At 32.3% G+C, this 25,799-nt stretch overlaps 3 protein-coding genes across 3 annotated transcripts; all 3 read left to right on the plus strand.

Annotated features, from left to right (window-relative positions):
* Positions 1 to 8,013: 8,013 nt before the first annotated feature.
* On the plus strand, positions 8,014 to 14,119 carry LOC107959625 (protein trichome birefringence-like 14). Its single transcript, XM_016895718.2, is given in 6 exon segments — positions 8,014 to 8,160; positions 8,269 to 8,499; positions 10,697 to 10,900; positions 12,197 to 12,392; positions 12,987 to 13,363; positions 13,366 to 14,119. Coding segments are annotated over 5 exon segments (1,386 nt in total). The 5' UTR covers positions 8,014 to 8,160; positions 8,269 to 8,339; the 3' UTR covers positions 13,815 to 14,119.
* A 1,252-nt stretch (positions 14,120 to 15,371) lies between these two features.
* LOC107961435 (protein trichome birefringence-like 16) lies at positions 15,372 to 17,562 on the plus strand. The gene is made up of 5 exons (XM_041114400.1): positions 15,372 to 15,424; positions 15,670 to 15,836; positions 16,044 to 16,199; positions 16,290 to 16,479; positions 16,642 to 17,562. Exons 2-5 carry the CDS (start codon positions 15,683 to 15,685, stop codon positions 16,838 to 16,840), a joined length of 699 nt encoding a protein of 232 aa, XP_040970334.1. The 5' UTR covers positions 15,372 to 15,424; positions 15,670 to 15,682; the 3' UTR covers positions 16,841 to 17,562.
* On the plus strand, positions 16,898 to 17,443 carry LOC121203328 (protein trichome birefringence-like 14). Its single transcript, XM_041112044.1, has one exon. It carries the CDS (start codon positions 16,898 to 16,900, stop codon positions 17,441 to 17,443), a length of 546 nt encoding a protein of 181 aa, XP_040967978.1.
* Positions 17,563 to 25,799: the final 8,237 nt, after the last annotated feature.

Here is a 25,799-nt window from a genome sequence, read left to right on the forward strand (position 1 = left end):
GAGAAGAGAATAGAATGAAAGGGAAGGCTCTAGGTGGCTAACCCTAATTCGGCAAAACAAAAATAAAATAAAGCTTGCCCTAATGGCCATTCAGACCCACGACCCAACCTTCTTAAAGCCCTAATCGAATTTCCACTTAAGCTCTATCACATGCCCGGCACATGCACAAAAAAAATAAAAGTAACAATACACTTACCTTGTGACTTGAACTCTGGCTCCCTCTAAACATCCACACGTCACTCCCCAAACACCTAGGTGGAGCCACATGCCACTTTACCACAGTTTTTTTTGTGTTTGATTTTACCACCTCAACTTTAAAAGCCCATATCGCCAGAACCCTTTCTCCCAAAATTAAAATTTAGGAATTGCCTCGAATTAAATTTACTCTTGGTCCTTTTTTCCCACACCATAAACCCTTCGTAATTTATTTAATTACTAAACTAAACATACGAAATAATAATAACATCCAAATTATTCGGGCCGTTTTCCACCCGAACCCAGACTCAAGGCCCAATACTTCCAGGCCAAAAAATCGGGGCGTTACACATAACGAGGCCATTGGACAAAGTAGTTGGATGAATAATTTTCGTAAAAAATATACAATAAGGAGTTTCCATTTATGGTACTTCTTGTGGACTGACTCTATGATTAAGTAAATTATGAATTATCGAAACGGTTCTTTTGGACATAATTACATTCATTAAAGCCTAATTGTATATGTTTGATTGGTCCCTCCACTAGCTCAACAAAACCTCGATCGAATTGCATTTGAATTAGAAGAAAATTTTACGACTTTGGAAATAATTTAATTGAGTTGACTTATTCAAAGTGGAATTAAATTAGGCATCCGTGAGAATTGCTCAACTAGAGAATTTGATTAAAAATTTTTCTTGAAAATTTAATTTGGAAAATCTTAGTGATTTTTTAGAAAATTAATTTTGATCAAGTAAAATTAAATTAATCAAATTAATTAAAATTAATATGATATTTTTGGAAATTAATTTTCAAGTCAGAAAATTGGTCCAATGGGTAATTGACTTGAAAATTGGACCTGATATCGAAAATTAGGCCCAAAAACCCATATAGATATCAAGACCTAAAAACTAGTTGAACTGGGCCTAGTATGTGAAACCGGGCCGATGGTGGAGTACAAAAACTCATATTAAATCCTTCATCCTCGCCAACTTAGCTTTTCTAAAAGCCAAAGCCTCCATCGTCTTGGTAGCTAAGTAAAACAACCAATATACACCAATTAAAATAAAGGTATTCAAATCTTAAAACCCAAAATTTAGTACTATTCAAAAGCTTCTCAGAGGTTTCAGCTATTCTTACTTCTCTTTCTTCTAATTCACAAGTACAAAGAGACTTAGGAGCTTACCAGCCTACTAGATTTCTTGCTTTCTAGACTTGAGTGTCACATTTACTGCACTATGCAAAGCTTTCTTTAACTTTCTCTTTTCCAGAGCAACCGAAGAAAATGATGCAGATGAGAAAATTATACACAGACCTAGGAAGAATTTTTGCTTTATAGAATAAGACTTCTCACCTAAATATATAACTCTTCTTACACGGTCTTCGAACCTTAATTAGCCATCCATAGACAATCATTGTGTCTCCCACTATGGAACCAGCTGGTTTCAACTTAACCAAACCAGAATTGAAACTTAACTAAGTACCAATCAGCCACGAAATTTCTCAATTTTTCTAATAGATCCCGTCAACTTTCTAATTTATTCAAGTAACTCCCTACATTTCCTAAGGTTTGGGGCTTAAAAAAACTGGGTGTAACAACATACCATTATGAAAGTAACTCGACCAGTGCTCCTCCAAAGACCTTGTCATAAGTGTGTTGACCTTATAGGATATCTTTAATTTCTTTAGGATAAATTTATTCTCCCAATATGATCCTATTGTATCTCATGGTAACGATTGCATCTTCCTTCATGAAAAGTCAATTACTATCAAATAGTAATCAAGTCATTCATCACAAAGATGAATAACCGTGACCATGTTTACTTTCCGTCAACTATATAATGGAAATGAAAAGGATATCATTTACCCACATTGCGGGCTATAAATTCCATTATTGTGAATGACGCTACATACTACAGAAGTTGTATACCCAACACACAAGTTTTCAGTTCCTTATCTATCCGAACTCAGGCTTTTATTTACACCAAAGTATACGAGTCATGCATGCATAGTCCGTCATCTACATAGGATTAAGGTATGCCACACTTTGAACATCACAATTGAATAAATCCATAAATGAATTCATGATCTATTCTTCTTGGGTGCAGTCCAATATACTATCAGTCACATCTATGTCTCTATTTTCTTGGAGTTATTCGCTCTGATGCCCAAGACAAAACATTTCCCCAATTGGACTTGATAGACAACATATTAGTCTTTCAATCGATTTGCTCTTTTACAATTAGACAAAGGACATGTTTAGGTTCTACTAATACAAGCTGTCTTTCTGTATTACGATCCGACCACATAATACCGCTTAGTATTAGTTTAAACATTAGACAACCAATTAGCCAATATTTGCTTCTATTTTGCTTTGTATGCAAAAATAACATGAAGAAATTATACAAAGTATATTAATATAATCCATGAATTATTTTATTAACCAATCTATTCGAAAAAATTACAAGTGTACATAGACGAAATGTAACAGCACGATTTAGACCCTAGTCGAAACAGCGGTTTTGAGACCACAAATTCAAGTAAAAAATATTTTAATATTATTTTTGGTGTTTATAGCATGTGAGTATATATGTGTGAAAATTTCGTGAGCTAATTTTATTGTTTAAGTGGTTAATTTGAGAAAAAGACTTAATCGCGTAAAATGTAAAAGTTACATTCTATATGTTAAAAGTGCCAAATTGTTATGGCTTGTTAAATGAGAGGTCTTTATGTTGTAATTATACCATTAATAGTGTAATATGACAAAAATGACCATTAAATGAATGAATTTAAATGGTTATTAATAAGGTTAATTTGGTAAATAGATTATTAATGTTATATTAAATAAAACTAAAGCCAAAATTAGTCCATTATCATCTTCTTCACACCGAAAATCAAAAGAAAAGAAATCTATTGAAGCATTTAGGTTCGACTCTCATTTTTTTTGGTTAAGGTATGTATTGAGTTCGATTTTTGATGATTTCTACGTTTTTGTGATTGTTGCTTTGAGTACTAGCTAGCCCATGCCTTAATTTTTGAAATTTTTGATGATTTTTTGAAATGCCATTGATGAATCCATGGGTTTTATGTTGTTTGGTGATGAATTTATGCAAGTTTAGAGTTTGATATACATGTTTTGTAAAGTGATTTTTGACAAAAATGTCAATTAGGGATTAAATTGGGAAAAGTGTAATTTGAGGGGTTAATTGTGAAATAAATGAAAGTTTTGGGCTGCTAAGGGACCTATAGATAATTCGTCTAAGGCATGGTTTTGATGAATTTTGTGTATTTGAAGTTTTGTGTAATAAGGACTAAAATGTCAAAATGTGAAATGTTAGGGGATAAAGTGAAGAAATGCTCAAATGTATATTTTAGATGAAATTGAATGAATAGGTGATTAAATAAGTTAATTTTGAATACATATAAATCAAGAAAAGAGAAACTCAGACTTAGATCGAGGCAAGAATAAAGTACTAGATTAATCGACTAGTTTCGTTGTTTCTACGACCGAGGTAAGTTCGTAGGTGTTAATTTCATTATAAAGGAATGTTATATGCTTTAATATTGTATAAAATGTGTTTATGAGATTGTGGATAATGTTTGAATTGTGAATACAGCTATACGGAAGTGTTCGACGATGAAATCGACAAGCGAAACTTCTTGGTTAAACTTTAAGTACAGTGATGATGATAGTGTAATGCTATTAAGTTAATGTATTGGCTTCAGGCCATGATATCGGCACTTCGTGTGCAAATAATACCTTGATTTGGCTACGGGCCATGATATAGGTATTTTGAGAGGAGTTACCTTGATTTGGCTACGGGCCATGGTATAGGTACTCTGGAATAAGTTAGCTTGATTTGGCTACAGGTCATGGTATAGGTACTTATCAATTGTGATTCGTGAGTGATCGATTTATTTTCCTAATGGTTCAATGGATAAAAGAATGACTTGTTTAAGAAAGAGATTAATACGAGATGGTACAGGTACGTACGAAACTTATTTGAGCATTTCGTTGAATAAGATCAATGAGATGTTAATGAATCATGTTTTGAGACATGATAAGAAGGTTTGTATTAATGAGATATTGTTTTGGTAATGTGTATAAGATTGAATTATATTTATTTGATGAATTGAATTGCTTAATTACGAACTTACTAAGCTATAAAGTTTACTGTTTGTTATTTGTCTATGTTTTATAGATAATCAAAGCTAGCTTGGATTTGGGGATCATCAGGAGCATCGTCACACTATTGATCATTTGGTAGTACTTTTGAAGCTTGTATGTATGGTATATGGCATGAATAGGCTAGTGTCATTTTGGTATGTTTTGAACTATGATATTAGCCATGTGATTTGGCTTGTTAATGATGTAAATGTTGATATGTTTTAGCCAATTAAATTGGCTTAAGTTAAATGCTTGATAAGTGATATATGTGATGCAAATAATGCCTTTATATGTTGGCTTGTTTTGGTATTTTTGCCATAGTGGTAGATATAGTTAAATGGATATTGTTTAAGTTAGTTATCAATGTTTGAGTAATGGTAAATTGTGATGATTTTGGCATAATGATTTGGTATAATTTGAATATGGAAATGATTAGTTGAAATAGTTGATTATATATGATATGTTACGTATATGTTTTGGTGGGTTTTGATTGCTTATAAATGACTTGAAATGGTACCAAATAGGTTTGATTATTATGCATGATTGTAGGGTGGCAAATTGGCTTTTCAAATGACCTATTGTTGTCCACACAAGTAGAGACACGGGCATGTGTCTCGGCTATGTGCTACACACGACTATGTTATACGGCCGTGTGTCCCCTAGGGTAGCCCCACGAATTTAAGTCAGTCTCAAGCACGGGCTAGACACATGGGCGTGCGGTTGGTTGTGTGACCTAAGTCAGTTTCGACCACGGCCAAGGCACACGGGCATGTCTCCGGTCGTGTGGTTCAAGTCAGTATGTATACTCTGTTTTCACACGGTCTAGGACATATGCATGTCTGGTAGCCGTGTGAGGCACACGGCCTGCTTACACGAGCGTGTGACTTAGGAATGTAAAATTTTTCTAAGTGTTTGAAAATTTTTAATTGTGATCGGTTTAGTCCTGAACCATTCTTAAGCATGTTTTAAGGTCATGTAGAACCTTATAAGGGACAATGCGAATGTTTGCAAATGGTTTTTGATAATGAATGTATAAATGTATGTGAATGGGATGTGTTATTCGGTAATGCCTTGTAACCCTTTTTTCGGCGAATGATACGGGTTAAAGGGTGTTACACGAAAATACTACACTTAGGGCACCGGTTTCAACAATTCTTTCATTAAATACCTTGTACTTTCAATCTATAGCATAATTTCTTAACAACTTTCAATTTATTCAATTTAGTCCTTAATGTCATAAATCAACTATATAGTTTAATCAGATTTCTAGTCATTTCCAACATTTTTCTCTACTTTTCAACTTAACCTTAACATACCAAAACTTACACTTCTAATTCTCATCAAAATCAAGCTTTATTTCACCAAATCCTACTAATGGTAACTTAATATATACTTAACAATTTATAAATTAAGCTCAAATAAGTACAATTCTATAGAAAATTTGAGGACAATATTCAATTACATTACTTAACCAAAGTGTAAAAGAAAGTAAAAAGGGAAATTCTTTCTTTCAACCTTGGACGGCAACAAGAAGGAAGGATGATATGTTTTTTTCTCATCCACTCACATTTCATATTTATACTTAGATTAAAGTGTTAATTAACTTAAATTTTAACTTTATAACATGATTAATCTAATAATTAATCTTTCTTAATTAAAAGTCCCTTGGTTAAATAATCATTAAGTCCCTTGGTTAATTGCTAATCAAGTCCCTGTATATTTTCTAAATTAAAGTGCATTAGTGATTGTCCTTTTACGATTTAGTCCCTATATAATAATTAATCATTTTCTCGATTTAATTTCTTGACCGTCCTCTAATATACTTTCATACTAAATACATAAATCATTCTATTCATAATTTTATGACTCGATTTACGGAATTGGGTTTCGAAAAAGCATTTTTTGACACTGGCTAAAATCGGGTCGTTACATAGACTTTGAGATATCAATTAGGGTAATGTCAATAAATTTTTTAAAAAAAGGATGCTATTTTATTAATAATTTTCATATTAAATAAAATAGTTAACCCTAATTCAAACTAAACAATGACAAATTTTAAATTATTTTTTAACATTGGACAAAGTGACCAACAAATTAAAATATTTTCTCAACATCAAATTTAGCTTTATAATGTTAGATGTTACAATCAACAAATTAAATTATTTATCGTATTGAAGTTGTGTTATAAAATAAGTATAAAATGTTATAAAACGTGGTTGCTTGCTTGACACGTAGACTTGTCCGCAATCAACCTAGTGAGCTCTTCAAGAGCTCATCCGTTATGAGTGCCCACTACTTGCATGATCTCACCCTGCTCGTCCATAATCCTTTGAGGGGTATCTAAGACACATATAACCCTTAAGAGGGTACCATGTCACCACACATGACACCAAGTTACCTTAGCACGTTACATCAAAGAACCATATATTATATATAAGTGTAAATGAGCTATTCAAAAAGACACAGTAGAACAAACACTCAATAATTAGATATTTTATAGAATACATCAACAAAGATAATCATTTGACATTATAAAAAAGAGAGAAATGAGCAAAAGGCATGCACCATATCTTTCAAAATGTGTCTTTTAGCTAATTAAGCATTGTGTCGAAGAAGCACATAAAGCTCTTAATAGTGAAATTTCTAATGAAAAAAGCTATCAACTAGGCTTCACCATTATAGCAAACACAAACTCAAAATCCATACCCTCTTGAATAAGCACTCCCTCCACAAAAACTAGTAAAATGATTTTCTCATCTCCCCCGCCTCTGTTTTCTTTTTCTTTTTCTTGCTAAAAAACTCCGTAACTGATTCAAAGCTCAAAATCTAAAACCCGTTCAACCCATTTACCACAAACAACAAATTCCAACCTGAAATTGAAATTCCTTACTATTGAGACAAACAACCTGAAATCCCTTACAATAAATAGAAATGCCCAGCAATTCGAAAAAACCAAGCTTAGCTTTCTAACCCTAAATTGCCCTAAAACAATCAGATCAACCAATCAACCAATTTTTTTTCGAAAACTCATTTTTTTCACTTCTCCCTTCTAATGAAATACAAGCAGAGAAGCAAAGAGATGAAATTCTCACAATAGAGGTGAGATTGAGGGGAAAAATAACCGTACTCGTCTTAACTTTGGGGAAGCTTTTTACAATGTCGAGATCTCTGTTAATGATGGTCGTGGGATGAGAATAACTAAACGAGAACTAGGAGACAGGGTTGGGGTCTGGTGGCTTGAGGTGTTTGCTGAGGGAGAGTGGTAAAGGGCAAGAATGGGAGGTTATGTTTTTATTCTTATTCAGTGGAGGCTCTGTATTGCTATTCTTTACATTAGGTGCGGAATAGCTATTACGAGGAGGAGACAAAATGGGAGATGAATGAAATTCTGTCGAATGAAGGATTTGGTGAACCAAACTAATGAATAGCTGCTTATCACCGAATCATCCAGGAATAGCTATTCATGCCAACCAAACATGCTGTAAATTTTTTTCTTATTTTGGATTTTAGTTTTCAATGATATTCACAATTACCATGTCCAACAAATATGTGCCACGTCCAAACCTCCCATTGGCCTAATGCTCAGCTAAACATGCTCCGCTCACGTAAGGCAAATCCCCCCGCCCTCAATAACTAAAAATGTAAATTATAAATATAAAAATAAAGTAAGTCTTTCTTTCTTTCATTGTCTGAGCCAAACGATCTCTCACTTTCAAAACCCAAATACAGTGCCAAAATCAGCAGATCCATTGATACTTCCACACTGAGATTTAGCTGAGGAGGCTGGAATTTTAATTCAGGTTCCTTTTCTTCTCCATTCCTTTTTACTTTATTTTTCCTCTTAAATTATCAATTCATAATCATTCACTTCAATTTTTGTTTTTGTTTTTGTTTTTTCTACAATACAGCCGAAGCCTCCTTAAATAAGGTTGAAATTACAGTGGCAAATATCTTGATGTGTTAGAGAAGGGTTGAAGGAATGATGAAAGGATGCAAATTTAATATACTGAAAGGAATCCATGTTTCTATTGCTCTCCTCACTCTGTGTTTTTTAGTTATAATGCTTTCGCCATGGAAGAATAATCCTTTTCTTACTACTCTTCTATTGGCCCAACAACGTTTTAGACAACCTTCTTCAGGTTTGGTTCCCCCACATCACCTTTGGCAATTTGCACATCTTTTTATTTTTTTATTTTGTAGTTCTGAATGTTTTCCATGAAGAATGGTTGGGTAGTCTAGCTGGGATGAACATTAAAACAGTTAATTATTGTTGGTTACTGTTTGAGAAGAAAAATGGAACTTCTAGGTTTGTAACTCATTAGGCTATTTAAACATATGAACTTAAAAGGAAAAGAGAGGCTAGGAGGGGAAGGGATGAATCTTAGTCCTTAGGTAAGAAAGATACGTGCCTGGAGATGTAATTCGGAATTCATTTCGGTTATGATAATGTAAGATTTCGATTTCACTAAATGTGAAGATGAGGATGAAGTTCTGTACCCAGAAATGTAATTTGGAACTGAAATTTGTTATTGAATTGAAAGTGCATTAAAAGTTTAAAGGCACAAGAAGATTTCCAAAGCTGACAGCTGGGATGCTGAAAATTGTATGATGGATGGTTATATTCTGTAGTAAATATGACCCTTGAAAGGTTATATGGTTTAAAGAATCCCACGGGGCCAGTCTCGCTAGTATGAAGCTATGAATCACATTGAGGTTCAATGATAAGTATTTTTTCATTTCTTTTAATGTTCAATTGAACTTTCTTATTTTTGAGTAACATTTGCAGCATTTGTTATTCTCGAGATTGCTTATTTATATTCATTTTACAAGAACTTAGATGATATAGATCAAAAAGAAAAGATTAATATTCCTGGACAACATCATAGTTTTATGTAGCACTCACTGAGCTACCTCCATGTACAGGAGGGCAAAGTAGCAGAGTCATGATTGTATTAGCTTCTTGATCCATGAACTTTCATTTCCTTATATCTTTTAATGGGAAAAATAACACTCAATTTCCATTTGAAAATTGTTAAGACGGCATAGATCCTGTTTAGGTGGTAGTTATGGTGTATGTTTCAACTGGGATGAATAAATCCTTTTCTTACTACTCTTTTATTGCCCCAACAACATTTTAGACAACCTTCTTCAGGTTTGGTTCCCCCCACTCCACCTTTGGCAATTTGCACATCTTTTTATTTATTTTGTATTTCTGAATGTTATGAAGAATGGTTGAGTAGTCTAGCTGGGATGAACATTAAAACAATTAACTAATTTTGGTTACAATTTGAGAAGAAAAATGGAACTTTCAGGTTTGTAACTCATTAGGCTATTTAAACATATGAAGTTAAAAGGAAAGAGAGGTTAGGAGGGGGAGGGATGAATCTTAGTCCATAGGTGAGAAAGATATGTGCCTGGAGATGTAATTCAGAATCCATTTCGGTTATGATGCATGGAAAAATGGTTCTAAGAATACATGTAAGATTTTGATTTTTCACTAGATGGGAAGATGAGGATGAACCTATGTACCTGGAAATGTAATTTGGATCTGAAATTTGTTTTGGAATTGAAAGTGCATTAAAAGGTTGAAGGCACAAGAAGATATGCAAAGCTGACTGCTGGGATGGTGAAAATTGTATGATGGATTTTTATATTCTATAGTAAATATGACCCTTGAAAGGCTATATGGTCTAAAGAATCCCATGGGACCGGTCTCACTAGTATGAAGCTATGAATCACATTAAGGTTCAATGATAAGTATTTTGTCATTTCTTTTAATGTTGATTTGAACTTTCTTATTTTTGAGTAACATATGTTTGCAGCACTTGTTACTCTCGAGATTACTTATTTATATGCATTTTTCAAGAAGTTAGATGATATAGATAAAAAAGAAAAGAATAATATTCCTGGACAACATCATAGTTTTATGTAGCACTCACTGAGCTATCTCCATGTATACGAGGGCAAAGTAGCAGAGTCGTAATAGTATTAGCTTCTTGATCCATGAACTTTCATTTCCTTATATCCTTTAATGGGACAAACCACGATCAATTTCGAAAATTGTTAAGACAGTATGGATCCTATTTAGGTGGTAGTTATGGCATATGTTCTACTGGGATGAATAAATGATCCAAGAGTATGCTATATGAGATGCCTTTTGGATGCTAAGGGTTCTGAAGTTAGCTGGCAAAGACCATTTGTTCTGCTGGGTTCTATTTGATGGATATACGGACCATGGTTTACTAGATATTAATGAATGAAATATTTGAATTGAACAATATTTTTCTAAACTTAATATTAAATTCATTGACTTTTTAATTTTCTTGTTGCACATAGACTTGCTTGTGGACGCACCAAATAATTCTTCAATTTCCAGGAGCCGTGGAGGGCATACAGAGGAAGCCAATAAGTCATTTTTGAAAAAAGAAGCAACAAGGATGGGAGAACATCATAATTCTTCTTCATCAACAGAACCTGTAACCACATTCTCTTCTGAAGATAATGATAGTGATGAGGAGGAGTTATCCCCCCAAAATGCAGGTTGAGTATGAAATAAATAATCAATTTTAAGTAAATCTTCCAACTTTCTTTTATGAAAAATATTCTTATCACTAGACTTCTTGTTTTAAGTTTGCAAGCTAAGACATGCAGAGTGAAATTTTTTTACTTACATTTAGGTGACCGAAGCACATTAGCTGTTATTTGTGATTTGAGATGAACGAAAGTGCTATACTGAAAGCCTTTATTAAAATGGTTTAATTCCTAAATCAAATGGGCGATTCTGGAAAATTTGGGTTTTTGATGATTAACGGAGCAGAGAAGCTTACAAATCTGTTTTCATGAGAGTTAACTAAGATTTTGGGGGATCATGGGGCTGCATCTAGATTAAATCTACTTTGTACTGATAATTGTTGCTCCTTTTTTCTTCTGTCTCCCACTGGATCACTTTAATACAGGGTACATTTAATTAATTACTTGTTTTTCAAAGGCTTATGGTGTTGAGTCATTGTTAGGGCAAGAGTGGGTGCTTAAATCTGATTAGATTTAAAAGATTCAGCTTTAATGCCTGGCTGATTGAAATTAATCACACATTTGTACTAAATCTGCATAGCTGCTAAAATTGGGGACCATATCTACTAGTTAGTGTTAAACTTGTGCTCATTAAAGGTTTATATAAGGGGTGTGCCCTCATAAGAGTAAAATGAACCTGTTGCAAATATGAAAAGGTTGATAAAGGGTAGCAAGTTATATGCCTGAAATTACTTCTGAGATCCTTCAAGTGTCAAAAATTCCTAGAGGGACAGTTACATAAAACTAAAAGTGTGTGCACATTTTTAAATGAGCTAGAAAGTCTTCTAGCTTTCTTGCGTCTTCTAAGAACTTAGATTGTAGAATGGGAAACTGTAAACCTGGTTAATGAATTTCTCCTAGAGAGAATAACATGATATAGAATTTGGCCAGAAGTGAACCGTAAGTGACATAGAAGTACCATATGCCTTTTGAGTTCTATTATAGGAAATAATGATTCTTCTTTTGTATCTAATAATAACGTTTATAAATTATATGCCATATAATTTAACAAACTTCACTGAAGTTTAATAAATTAGGATATACTGAAAGATCTGCACGGTTCTTTATTACTAATTTACTATTATTTCTTTCATCATTCTATTTTATAATCTTTATGCTCTGTTAATAGCTCATTAGTTGCAGGCTTCAATTTTTTTATTTATGTTTGTAGCATTTAAATTTATTGAGAAGCTATGGATGAAATTTTAAGTTTTTCAGGTGCCTTCATGATTTATCACTAAGCATTTCCACTTTTTGGTCACTCAGATTGCAATTTTGCCAAGGGTAGATGGGTTGCTGACAGCAAGCGGCCATTGTATTCTGGGTTTGGATGTAAACAATGGTTATCAGTAATGTGGGCTTGCAGACTAACCCAACGGACAGACTTCTCTTTTGAGGGATATCGGTGGCAGCCTAAGAATTGTAAAATGAAAAAGTTTAACCGGTTTTCATTCTTGAGAAGGTAAGTCTTTGTGTACGGTTTCTTGTTATTGCTTCTTCCCATGCCCTTTCCCAACATAGCTCTCTTTTTCCTCCTTATGTTCCTTAAGGTGGTTAGTTACCAGTCATATTCTTGTAAATAAATGGTCAATATTAATATTTTTTATCGTTCTTAGTAGATCTTGTCCTAAAAGAAAAAAAAGGAGATTCTTTTAATGAACCTCTGCTGTTATCGGGACAGTAGTCACCCTTCACTGCTTTTCCTTTATTCTCTAATGTTTTCTGCCAACACAAAATGTATCCTTAATATTCTTGCTATCCTTTTCCTATTTGGTACTAAATGCATCTTACTATTCACTACTGACCAAATTCACCATGTTTTGGAACACTATGATTAATAAAGATTACCAATGGTAGCACACTAACACTGCCTTACGTCACATGCTACTGCTTTTCCTAGATTTTGTATTCTTTCTTCACTGCTTAGCTGGAAATTCCTTATTTTATGATGCTTTTTCTTTTTCTATTGTCTTATGTGAAATTTCTCAGTTTTAAGTTTGTTAAGATCACTTAGCAGGCCTCTTTTTTCTATTCTAACCATGGTTGTAATTTTCAGAATGCGGAATAAAACAATTGCTTTTGTAGGAGACTCATTAGGCAGGCAGCAGTTCCAATCCATGATGTGTATGGTCTCAGGCGGGGAACATATTATATATGTTGAAGATGCTGCAAGGGAATATGGGCTTGTTAAACCTCGTGGAGCCAAGCGTCCTGATGGATGGGTCTATCGTTTCACAAAAACAAATACCACCATTTTATATTACTGGTCAGCTAGCCTCTCAGACCTGGTTCCTATAAACAGCACAGACAAAGCCTCTGATGTTGCCATGCATTTGGACCGTCCACCAGCTTTCCTGCGACTATACCTTCATCGTTTTGATGTATTAGTTTTGAATACAGGTCACCACTGGAACAGAGGGAAGTTTGAAGGAAACGTTGGGTGATGCATGTTAATGGGAAGCCCAATGAGAATAAAGAATTTGAAGATATTAGGAATGCCAAGAATTTCACAGTGCATAGTTTCGTCAGGTGGCTAGATTCACAACTTACATCACACCCACGGCTGAAAGCTTTCTTTAGGACAATCTCTCCAAGGCACTACCGCAATGGAGATTGGAACACCGGAGGTACTTGCAATAATACCATTCCCTTAACCAATGGTAGCGAGGTCTTGCAAGATGGATCTAATGACAAAGTTGTGGAGAGTGCTGTTAGGGGCACAAAGGTAAAGCTTTTGGATATAACTGCGATTTCTGAACTCCGAGATGAAGCTCACATGTCTGGTTACAGTATTAGGCCGACTCAGAGTGTCAATGATTGCTTGCATTGGTGCCTACCCGGCGTACCAGACTCATGGAACGAAATCCTTATTGCACAGATATAGGACCTTCCATGCATATGGTGTGAAGAGGGAGTTTTATGAAGATACAACACGGAGCTGGTATTAAAATTACCTTAATTCTTTCATATTTCCTCTCTTTTTTACTTGATTAGAGACTAGGTAAATCATTTCTCCTTTTTCACCACTGAGAATGTCATTGTTGAAAACCAAAATGTATTTTGAACAGCTTGATGTCTACGGTAACCCAACAAATAAACACATGCAATTCAGCATTTGATTTCCATTGTATTTTTATTGTATGTACATTTATCACCTTACTCATAATTGAATTTCAATCCTTCCTTTTACTCCAGGTCTTGGTTTTCATATTAAAATTGTAATTAACCTTTGATGTTCATTTTTCATATTAATTTTTTCTTTTTTCTTAAAGAAAAATTGTTCCATTATCATCTAATTTAATTTCTTAAATTGAATGTATAAAACAAAAGGGTCAGAGACATGAAAATTGTTAATATTATATATAAATTAAATTTTAATATTATATATCATGTATATTTTAATTTCAAAACTTGATATCTAATTTTTTTTAAGGACACTTGCAAGTTGGTTGTGTATATAAATTTTTTGGTTTTTTTTCTATATTTGTACACGAAATTTGGACTTTTAGTTAATTTGGAAATCTTTTGCTCTTTGAAAAATCTAAGCCATTAGATCAAAGCGCTTTTGGAAAAATGTTTGGCCACCGGACACGATGGCTGACATGACGGCGGTCTGATGGTTGGGTGCCTGTTTCAGAAGTTGGGCTTTGCCAATCGTAATTGACCCTTTTAAACATAATAGATTCAGAAGTTTGGTGCCTGAATTTCTTTTTCCTTTCCAATTCCTGAAGACTAAATTCTATTTAAAGATATAATTCTGTTTTCATTTATTTCCTCTAATTCCCAAAATTATCTTAAAAATATCCTTCTTGCAATTAATTTCAATTTTGGATTTAAGTTTTGTAGTTTTAAAACCAAAAGAAGTTGCAAGATTGATGAAAAATTTCAGATTTGATTCTTAATTTATATATTTCATGTAATATTTATTGTTTATATCACTAATTAATTATGACGTAAAGTATTCTTTACCAAAAGAAGAATTATAATACAAAATCTCACATCAATAATGAAATCCCATTCATGTATTAATTAATAATTTACTTTTTCAATTTTCAATTTTCAATGTCAAATCACTATATGAACTTATTTCAAAAATATTTTCATGTACTTTAAAGTTGTTTTCAAGCTTTTACTTATTTAATTTGAGAAATAATTTTTAATTAAAAGTGTTTTTTTTTACCTATAATATTTCGTTTTTGCATATAAAAATATGACAATAACAATGAAGAACTAGTCGATAGTGAGACCTAGTCGATAGTGTAAGAAGAGTAATATAAAAGAATATTATATAATTAATATTTAAAATATATAAATTATGTAAAATATGAGATAATGTAATGAAATGAACATACCATGCATACATACATATCAACAAGCACATAAAGGATTGCTTTTATAGTAGGTATTATTGATATTAGAGTATATATATAATATTGAGACATACAATTTATCCAAAACAAAGGAAGAGCAGAGGAGGCACTTCCTACTAACAAGGTTCATTGTGTTTTCCTCTTTAACATTTTTCCATATACTTTCTAGTATTACTATATTTGATTCATGCTATGCATGCATACTTGCATTATTTCATCTTCCTGCATGCTGAATACTAATGATGTATATCGGCAGCGGAGAGGATCGGAATCAGAAAAGTAGTGACTATAACATCACATTGTGACCGTTGTTTAAATCGGTGGTACCGAGGATCTAATTCATTCGGAATGTGTTTGTTTCTTTTGCAGTGCAGAAGAGGAGATGAAAGGAGGAGATGGTTTCAGAACAACTGGAAAGAAAATCTCTGTGGCTCTGCTTGCTCTGGTTTTGATGACCTTATTGCTTTGGGATTGGGAGACCAATCCTTTTGTTTATACACATGTATCAACCCAATACCAGTCCAACACACCTCCTGGTTTGTTTCCCATTTCATTCTTCTTTATATCTATTTTTAAGTTGTTGAATTTCAGAATCTATGTGCATGCTATAGCTATGTTGAAGTTGGTTTGAGGTTTTACGAAAGTTGTACGCCTAGCTGTTTCAACCATTACTCAAGCTTTTCTAGCTTCAATGGATATTACATATGAAGTATGCATTCATTGCGACCCAAATAACTCCACAGAGCCTATGGAGCCTGCTGAGACGAAAACTGATGGAAATAAGTATCAATCACTTGAGAAAGAAGAAGGGAAAGAGCCAATGGAAAATGGTGATGATTTTGAAGCTGAGATGATAGATGGTAGCTTTGTAAATGGGACAGCCTCAGTCGACACAAAAGGTACACGAGAATGCAATGCGATGCATATTCTTCCTTGTATAACTAATGAAGGATGTAGAGGATTAAATTGTATTATATCCATATTTGCAGTCTGTAATTATGCAAGAGGTAGATGGGTTGCTGATAGCAGGCCGCCTTTATATGCTGCTCAATGCAAGTATATGGAAAGGAAGTGGGCATGGAGACTCTCCAGTCGAACAGATTTCTCCTACGAAGGTTATAGATGGCAGTCCGTAGATTGTCAAAAGCCAGAGTTTGAGGCCTCTCATTTCTTGGAAAGGTAAGCAGTTTAACGCAAACACACACACACACACACACACACACACACACACAAAATAAGATCAAAGAGACTCCCATTGCAGGTACTTTATCCTAGTTAATGCTTGAGTTGTTTAAAAGAATAAGCTTGTATCACACACACACATATATATATATATAACAGGATGAAAGACAAAATAGTTGCCTTTGTTGGAGATTCATTGAGCAGACAGCAATTTGAATCTATGATGTGCATGCTCACCGGGGGCAAAGAGAGCTCTGACATTGAAGATGTTCAGTTCCTATACACCGGAGAGATCCATCACCCTGGTTGGGGTTACCGGTTTCGGAGTACCAATACCACAATCTTGTATTCTAAGTGAACAAGACTGTGTGATCTAGAGCCTATTAATGCCACCGATCCAAACACCCTTAACGCCATGCATTTGGACCGTCAGCCAGCTTTCATTCGAGAAAACATCGATCACCTTAATGTATTAGTCATGAACACGGATCAGCATTGGAGAAAAACGTTGGTTAGCTGGGACAACGAGGTGATGTACGTGAACGGGGCGCCTGTCCAAGACAGAAATCTCAAGAACATCTCCAATGCCATGATTTTTAAAGTGAACAATATAGTAAAATGGCTTGATTCTAAGTTGGCGTCGAATCCCAACTTGCAAGTTTTCTTTAGAACAAAGTCGCCAACGCACTTTTTCAAAGGCGACTGGGACACCGGCGGTAGATGCGATAACACCATTCCGATGACCAGAGGGAGTGAAGTCTTCGAAGATGAATCGAGCGACAAGGTTGTAGCTGCTGCAGTTAAGGGTACCAGGGTGAAGCTTTTGGATATAACTGCTCTATCTGATCTAAGAGATGAGGCTCACAATTCATATTATGGTAAAAATTCCCCTGACTGCTTGCATTGGTGCTTGCCTGGTGTTCCAGATACTTGGAATGAACTACTCAATGCACAGCTCTAGAAATATATGCTTGCATTTATATGACATACATTTTGATTTATAAATAACATTTACATCTACATATATTGTAACATCCCGAAATTTATTATAGTATAAAAATAGTGGAAAGTCGAGGTTTTATTCTCGATACAGTAAAATAAAGGTGATAACAAGGAGGAAGTTAAGTGAAGATAAGAAAAATTAATTAAGAGGAGAATTGTGAGATATTAACTTAACTTGAGGATTAAATCGCAAACGAGGAAAGTTCTATGACTCAAGAGTAAACATTCAAAGTTTAAGGGGTTAAACTATAAATATGAAAAAGTTTAAGGGCCAATAAAGCAAATATATTAAGAGTGGAAGGATAAAAAAAAGTAAAGCAAACAGATGATTACGGACTAAATTGAATCAATGGAAAAGGAGGGATTAGAGGTGAAAATATACCAAAAGTAAATAAGATACATGGTGGTATTATAAGAAAAGTGAAAGGACAAAATGGTAAATTAATTGAAAAGATATTTATGAGTAATGGTAATATTGTAATTAAATGGAAATGGAAAGGTAAAATGGTATATAGCCTAAATATATTTTTTTTGGATAGATAATTTGATGGAAAAGTGTAGAAGAATGGACAAAGAAAAGATGAAATGGCTATAAAAAGCCATCAGCCCTTTCATGTTTCACGTAAGCCACTATTTTCTACCATTTTCAACTTTTATTTTTCTTGCAAATAAGTCTTTTTCACCAAATACAAGCTAAATAAGTTATTTCCTTCCAAAATTTTTTGGGAAACAATAAAAAAGAGTAATAGCCACATCAATTTCATTAAAGGAGCATTCATGAAAGTTTTAGAGGAAGAAGAAAATCAAGTTAAAGTTTGATTTCAAAAGGTTAAAATATGAGTGTTAATGTTTTATGTTGTTTTTAAATTTGGTAGTGATAGAAAAATATAAATATGGTGTTAAAGTGAAGATTTCTTGTAAGAAAATATTGTGTTTTTAACATGTTGATGAAGAGAGAAATTGAGAAAGAAAATTAAGTGACAAGAGAAGAGAAAAACAAGTGATTTTGGATAAAAAAAATAAGTACTCATGTACTTCCTTATTATTTAAGGATTAAAATATTTGGTAAAACATATAGTAAGCAAGTAAAATTAAGTATGGAAAATTTAACATATGAATTGAGAAAATATGATAAAAAGAATAATCGAGGTACTATGAAATGATGAAAAATATTTAAAATATCAAATATGTGGAATTATGATAATAAAGATTAAGTTGTAAAATTTGAGAATTTATGTGGTAAAAAATAAAAGAAGTGAAATGCATAGAAATGTGCCATGGGAAATGAGATAAATAGATTACGTGCCTAAAATGTTATAAGGAAGAAAATTTGATTAGATATGATTAATTAATGAATATTGAATTTTTATAACAAAATGGATTAGATTAGAAAAGACATAAGAGTTTACAAGAAAATATTGATAAGAAAAAAATAAATATTGAAATTCAAATTACAATTATTCTTTAAGTTGTGGAAAATTAAGAAGTAGTAAACTTGTGAAATTTATGTTAGAAATAGTAAAAGTGAAGTGTATATAAATTTGGTATGTGAAAATAGATATCATGGTGAATTAATGGATTAAAGTGCTAAATGATAATGAATTTTGAATGGAAGACGAATTTGAAATGATATTAAAATAAATGTAAAATTTTGAGGTATAAAGGATTAGATTGTAAGTTCATAAAAGTTCTACATGCAATTATTGATAATTGTAAAGATGAAGAAACTGCAAGATAGATGGTGAATTATAAATTGAAACTTTATTGATTAGAATATCATATCATTATAAGTATTTTTTTTAAAAAAAATCGTGAAAATGAAGACTATAAGTGTTAGAAATACAGTTAAATCGTGATATTCATGAAATATAATATTCGTGTTTAAATGATATAAATTCAATATTGTGAAATGCTTATGTAGACTAATATTGAATTCTGTGGATATAGTTGGCATGCCATAAGAACTCAAGCGCTACTATGCTATCGTGATCTACGTGATCTCAACACTTCGATACTTCGTGTTAAAGCACTTTGGTGCTTCATGTTATCCGATATGTTTCGTGTATCCATTCAATTCAATGTGTCTGGCACGGTCTAACGAATAAGTTGTGGTAAGTATTTGAAGAAAAAAAAAGTGAGAATGATGCATAAAATGATTTTGAGATATTGTGAATGTGTTTAATGGAATTTAATAAAGAAATTTAATGAAGATATGGGCTAATATGTTAAAAGTGTAAAAATAATATGTGAAAGAAATGATAAAGGTTAGTGACGAATTATGAAAATTTTGTTAATTGGTGAAATGTGATACATGCATTAAAAAGAGTAGTAAATTCTCATTGCTGACTTGTTATCATAAAGACGGAATTGTGAAATAAGTAAAAAGTGAAATCAGTATGATAATAAGAAATTAAGATGAAATAAGGTAAATAAACAAAGAAATGAAATATTAGGAATTAAAGACTTTAATAGATTTCGATATCATGGGTCCTTACTAAGTTGTCACAAGCTTAACGCGTTGTTTTCTAATGCATAGGTACAAGTTAGACATTAAGCATTGGATTCAGAAAAAAAAATCGACCTCAACTCATCTTATCACATCTGCCAAGCCCGAGCAAGAGTAGATGCAAATATTTTGGTTTAGATATGGCATGTACATAGGCTTGTTAAGTTATGAATAGAGTTAGTTATTTAAAGGACTAAAATGTAAGATTTTACAAATCCTACTGATTCCGTGAATGATTAGAAATTAGAGATTGCTCAAACTAAATTAGATAAAGAATTATATCCAAGTTAATTAGTATATTTAAGTGAAGAATTTTAATGGGTCTGAGGTGAATTAATTTGGTTTCAAAGTATTAGACTATTTTGAATAAATGTAGGGGTTTTTTTAGCAAAATTTCCGAGTGCTTTTGAGCAAAAATTGCCAAAGTATCGATACTTTGCCCCTGTTTTGTACAAAAGTCATATTTTAAACATTTTCAAGCATAGTTGGTTAACCAGTAATAACCCTGAACACTGGGAATAATAATATTGAATGAATTTGATGAAAACTTTATTAGTTAATATTTAAATTTATTAGTGATTAGTCAAAATCGCTTTGGCATCAAATGTAATGGCCTGAATTTTTAGTGGTGTCAGAACAATGATTCGAGATCACTAAATCTGACAAATAAGTAGAAAATATTATTAATTTAGTGAGTATAAGTTAAATGTGAAGTTAGGAAAAATTTTTGAAATAGTGAATAGTGTACTAGAAATAAATATTAAAATAATTAGAATCGAAAACGAGGTATCGAGACTTCAAAATTTTTAAACCAAGCCATAAATATTTTTATAAATATTTATGGAGTGTTAATAAGTTAGTATTAAAGTTTCGTCAGGAAATTTTAAAGTTCCGATAGTTAATTGAACAAAAAGGACTAAATTGTAACAAATATAAAATTATGGAAAATGATTAAATAGCTTAAATGATAAAAGAAAGAGGGTTTAAAAGGAAAATAGACCCAAGGTCTATTTGGGCTGGACAGAAAGGGCATGAAATCAGCAAGAAAATAAGGAGAATTAAGGGCAAAATTGGAATATTGCAAAATTTACTTAATAAAGCTAGGACTAAAGTGGAATTATCTAGATTTCTCTTTATTTTTCTGCATTCTCATCAGCAAAAAAAAAAAAAAAACACCATAGAAGGGTTTCCTTAAGCTGGTTTTTCATATTTTTACTGCAAGTAAGTTCAATTCTTGATTGTTTCTTGAAAGTTTTGTGTTTTTGTGACTTTTGCAACTAAGTCCACTTGTTGAATTCATTAGTTTTTGATTCTATGAAAGAAATTGAAAGTTTCTATGAGTATGTGCTGGAATTATATAATGATTTGGCATGGAATTAAAGCTTTAAATTGTTTATATGCCGATTTTATTGAAAGAAATGAATAGAAAGTGAATGTTTGAGACCTAATTGCAAAAGAGTTTGAAGTTAGGGTTTTATGTGGAAATTCTGAATTTCAATAGTTGTGAAATAACTTATAATTTCTAGGTAAAGTATTAGTTGAGAAAAATTAGCTTAATTGAGGGGTTAATTGAGCAAGGACAGAATTGTATGAACTGTGAAATTTGGGGCAAAATGGAAATCAATATTTTGCACTAAAATAGTTTTGGACAGCAACAGTAATCTAACTTTGAAAAATCATCAAAAATTGTAAAAATTGAATGTAACACCCCTAACCCGTCTCCGTCGCCGAATCAGGGTTACGAGGCATTACGAAACCAAGCTCACATAAACATAACTTTAATATCTAATTCCAAATGCAAGTCCAATTCATGAACATATATAATCAAATTCAAGCATGGAAGTTAAACTCTTTTCGCATTGCTATTTACACAATAGGATTCAAAATTATCCAAAACATTATCAAGCCTATACATGCCATAAGATCGAGTTCAAATATTTAACAAAATACCAAAAGAAGTCGATAGTGTGATGGGCGGTGCTGATGATCCCCGAGCTCGTAACGCGTCTCCAAAAAAAAAAATCTATAAAAACGAATGAACGAAAGCAAACAAAGTAAGCTTTTATAGCTTAGTAAGTCTACAGCATATCTATAATACATATAAAAGAATCATATAATTCTTTAAGTAAATTTATTGAAATTACAATCATCAAATATGATTACTAATCAAACACTACTTTATTGAGTCATTTTGTTTAAGTCTAAAAGGATGTATATTTATCTAATACACATAAACGGACAAATGTATATACATTATATGCATATAATCAAGTTACTAGCATAATCCTTAACAGCATATACTGATTTCTAGAGTACTTATTGTTCGCACTTCATCGAATCCATTTAAATACAACTATTCAACTACATATATCAAAAGCCAAATTTTTATGCTTATCATCCATAAATGCCGAATGCACATATGCACCTATACCCATCTATGCCGAATGCATAGATACATACACTTATTTTCACCTATGCCGAATGCATACACATAAATATATCCACCTATGCCGAATGCAACATATATATATATATATACATATCTATCAATTGCTTAGACCAAATATATGTATATATATATGCTCATCAAGTTAATATGACTAAAATCATGTGATTGAACATTTATGTATACATCGATTTCATATAATCAAAATCATAGAGGTATCAATTGTATATTATCACATGCTTTAAACGGATTCACCGGCATTTAGCCTGCTAGGTTTTAAAACCTGATTCAATACACCGGCTCTTAGCCTGCTAGACTTATAGTCCGAAATGTGTCACCGGCATTAAGCCTGCTAGACTTATAGTCTGAAATGTGTCACCGGCATTAAGCCTGCTAGACTTATAGTCTGAAATGTGTCACCGGCATTAAGCCTGCTAGACTTATAGTCTGAATTATGTCACTAACGATAAACCGAATGATACTGAGCTTTAACAAAAGAATCTCAATTCATAGGAGTTGTATATCATAATGGTATATAGAATTCACATAAAAATTCAGCTCAATAATTTATAAACTATATCCTTAACCCACATCGGTATAAAAAGTTCAGTCATCAAATTCAACTCAATATCTAAATTATACATCCGAATATATATATATAACTTAACACATTGAAGCATACTATTAATATCGTACTTTCGAACACATTAAGATAATCCAAGCTAATAATTTCATCTCTTCAACCCCGTTCAAGAACCTTTACAAGAACATACATACCTAATCGAATCTCCCTTTTTCATATATAAGTTTCATACTTAAATTTATCACAAGAACATATACATGCATAGTTGCATAGTCGAACCCCTTATAAACTTGTATAAATGGCATACCTAAGTTCAATACGAGAACATATAGATGTAGATTTGCATAATAATATATATAATTCACTCATACTTTTAATTATTTCAACTATCATATTTTTAATTATAATTCATCCAAAAACAGCTCATATACTTATTTATATACTGATTTTATGACATTAAATAGCTAATAGTGTAATAGCCTGAATTTTTAGTGGTGTCAGAATGGTGATTCGAGATCACTAAATCTGACAAACGAGTAGAAAATATTATAAATTTAGTAAGTATAAGTTAAATGTGAAGTTAGGAAAATTTTTGAAATAGTGAATAGTGTACTAGGAATAAATATTAAAATAATTAAAATAAAAAAACGAGGTATCGAGACCTCGAAGATTTTAAACCGAGCCATAAATATTTTTAGAAATATTTATAGAGTGTCATTGAGTTGGTATTAAAGTTTCGTTAGAAAATTTTAACGTTTGGATAGTTAATTAACTAAAAAGGACTAAATTGGGAATAGTGTAAAATTTGTTAAATTGTGATTAAATAGCTTAAGTGACTAAAGTGGAGAGATTTAAAAGGCTATTAGACCCAAATTATATGGGCTGGACGGTTGGGTAAGAAAAATCAGCAGAATGTAAGGAGAAACAGGGGCAAAATTGGAAACTTAACAAATTAAACATTTAAAACAAAGACAAAAGTGAAAAATCTAGAGATCTCTTCACAATTTATCAGCAAAAACGCCATAGGAGGTCTGGAATAAGCTGGTTTTTCATATTTTTGAATCATGTAAGTTTAATTCTTGATTATTTCTTCTAATTTTTGTGATTTTGATACTTTTACAATTAGGTCCAACTAATTATTTCATTAGTTTTTGATTCCATGGCTGATTTTGAAAGTTACCATTGATTAGTGTTGGATTTTTATGATGAATAAACATGAAATTGAAGCTTTAATTTTGTTATATGATGATTTTATTAAGTAATTTTGATAGAAATTGATTTTAGGGACCTAATTGTGAAAAAGTTGGGAATTAAGGTTTGGTGTTGCGGTTTTGAGTATGAAAGGCTATGTAGTAGTCTAAAATAGTTGGAAAAAGGTGTTAATTGAGAAAATTAGATCAATTGAGGGGTTAATTGAGTAGGGATCAAATTGTAAAAACTGTAAAGTTTGGGGTAAAAGTGTAACTTCGAAAATTAAAGGGCATAAATTGTGAAATGAATTAGAATTGAATTAAATGCTGATGAATGAATAAATTTGCATTTTAGATCGAGAACCTGAAACAAGTCGAGGAAAAGAAAAAGTAGCCGATTAGTCCCTGAACTTTTACAAATTCTGCAAATCGATCCAGGTAAGTTCATATGGCTGAAATTTAATGATTAAATGTTAATTTCATGAATTATACAATGTATGATGAAATGTATTTATTGTTGAAATGAGAATAAATAAAAATGTGAAAATCGAATAAATGATCAAATTAAGTGGAACACCGGATTTGAGTACTTCTGATCAAGAAACAAAGTGATAAGTGGCTACACTTATCTGATAGAAACAAAGTGATAAGTGGTTACACTTATCTGATCAAGAAACAAAGTGATAAGTGGTTACACTTATCTGATCAAGAGACAAAGTGATAAGTGGCTACACTTATCTGATCAAGTGATAAAGTGATAAGTGGTAGCTTCAGCTACACTTATCTGATCAAGTGGCAAAGTGATAAGTGGTAGCCTAGCTACACTTATCTGATCAAGGACAAGTGATAAGAGGTCATATGTCAAAGTGAAAGTGAAGTACTCAATTTTCCGTAACCGTTCCTTAATTTTGATCAAGGATGGTAAGTGACAAATGGGCCCAAAGGAATTATGGTAAAAGAATAAGTAGTAGTGAGTTTATACCAAGGAACTCACCAAAGATTGTGGTTGACAGGTAAATTTAGTAATGGTGTATATTGTATAAGTGTACAAGTGTTTGGTAAGATTTATGTTTTATGCCTATGAACTTACTAAGCTTTTCTATAAGCTTACATGTGTGTGTTTATTGTTTTTGTAGATTAACGTATTTATACATTCGGAGGATCGGATCTACATCAAGAATCACACTATCCAGATATACTCCGGTAGTTTATGTTAAGCAACTTTTTGGATTTATATGGCATGTATAGGGAATTGAAGTGAAAAGTAAATTTGAATGTTATGGTTGCGTTAGATATCGAAATATATACATGTTTTTAGTTTGAAATGGTTGATTGGTTGAACTTCATTAGTATTTAAATGAAGTAGATGAAATACTGGAATTGGTTGTGATTTGAAATTTGCAGGGAAGGTTAGACAATTATAAAGGGGTTATATTAAATTTTTTTTTAAAAATTGCAATGGAGCAGTTCTTGGACAGCAGCATTGATGTAACTTTTAAAAAATCACCAAAAATAGTGGAAATAGAATTAGAAGTTGAGTGAGATATGAAATTAAAGCTGAAAGAGTCTACTTTCATATAAAGAAGTGGA

The sequence above is a fragment of the Gossypium hirsutum genome, chromosome A05 (genome assembly GCF_007990345.1).
Source record: "Gossypium hirsutum isolate 1008001.06 chromosome A05, Gossypium_hirsutum_v2.1, whole genome shotgun sequence".
Lineage (NCBI taxonomy): Eukaryota > Viridiplantae > Streptophyta > Magnoliopsida > Malvales > Malvaceae > Gossypium > Gossypium hirsutum.

Coding starts and splice junctions, on each gene's coding strand:
- LOC107961435 (XM_041114400.1), top strand. CDS start 15,683: ATGAAAGGAGGAGATGGTTTCAGAACAACTGGAAAGAAAATCTCTGTG. Junction 16,200..16,289: donor AGCCTCAGTCGACACAAAAG/GTACACGAGAAT, acceptor CCATATTTGCAG/TCTGTAATTATGCAAGAGGT. Junction 16,480..16,641: donor GCCTCTCATTTCTTGGAAAG/GTAAGCAGTTTA, acceptor TATATATAACAG/GATGAAAGACAAAATAGTTG.
- LOC121203328 (XM_041112044.1), top strand. CDS start 16,898: ATGCATTTGGACCGTCAGCCAGCTTTCATTCGAGAAAACATCGATCAC.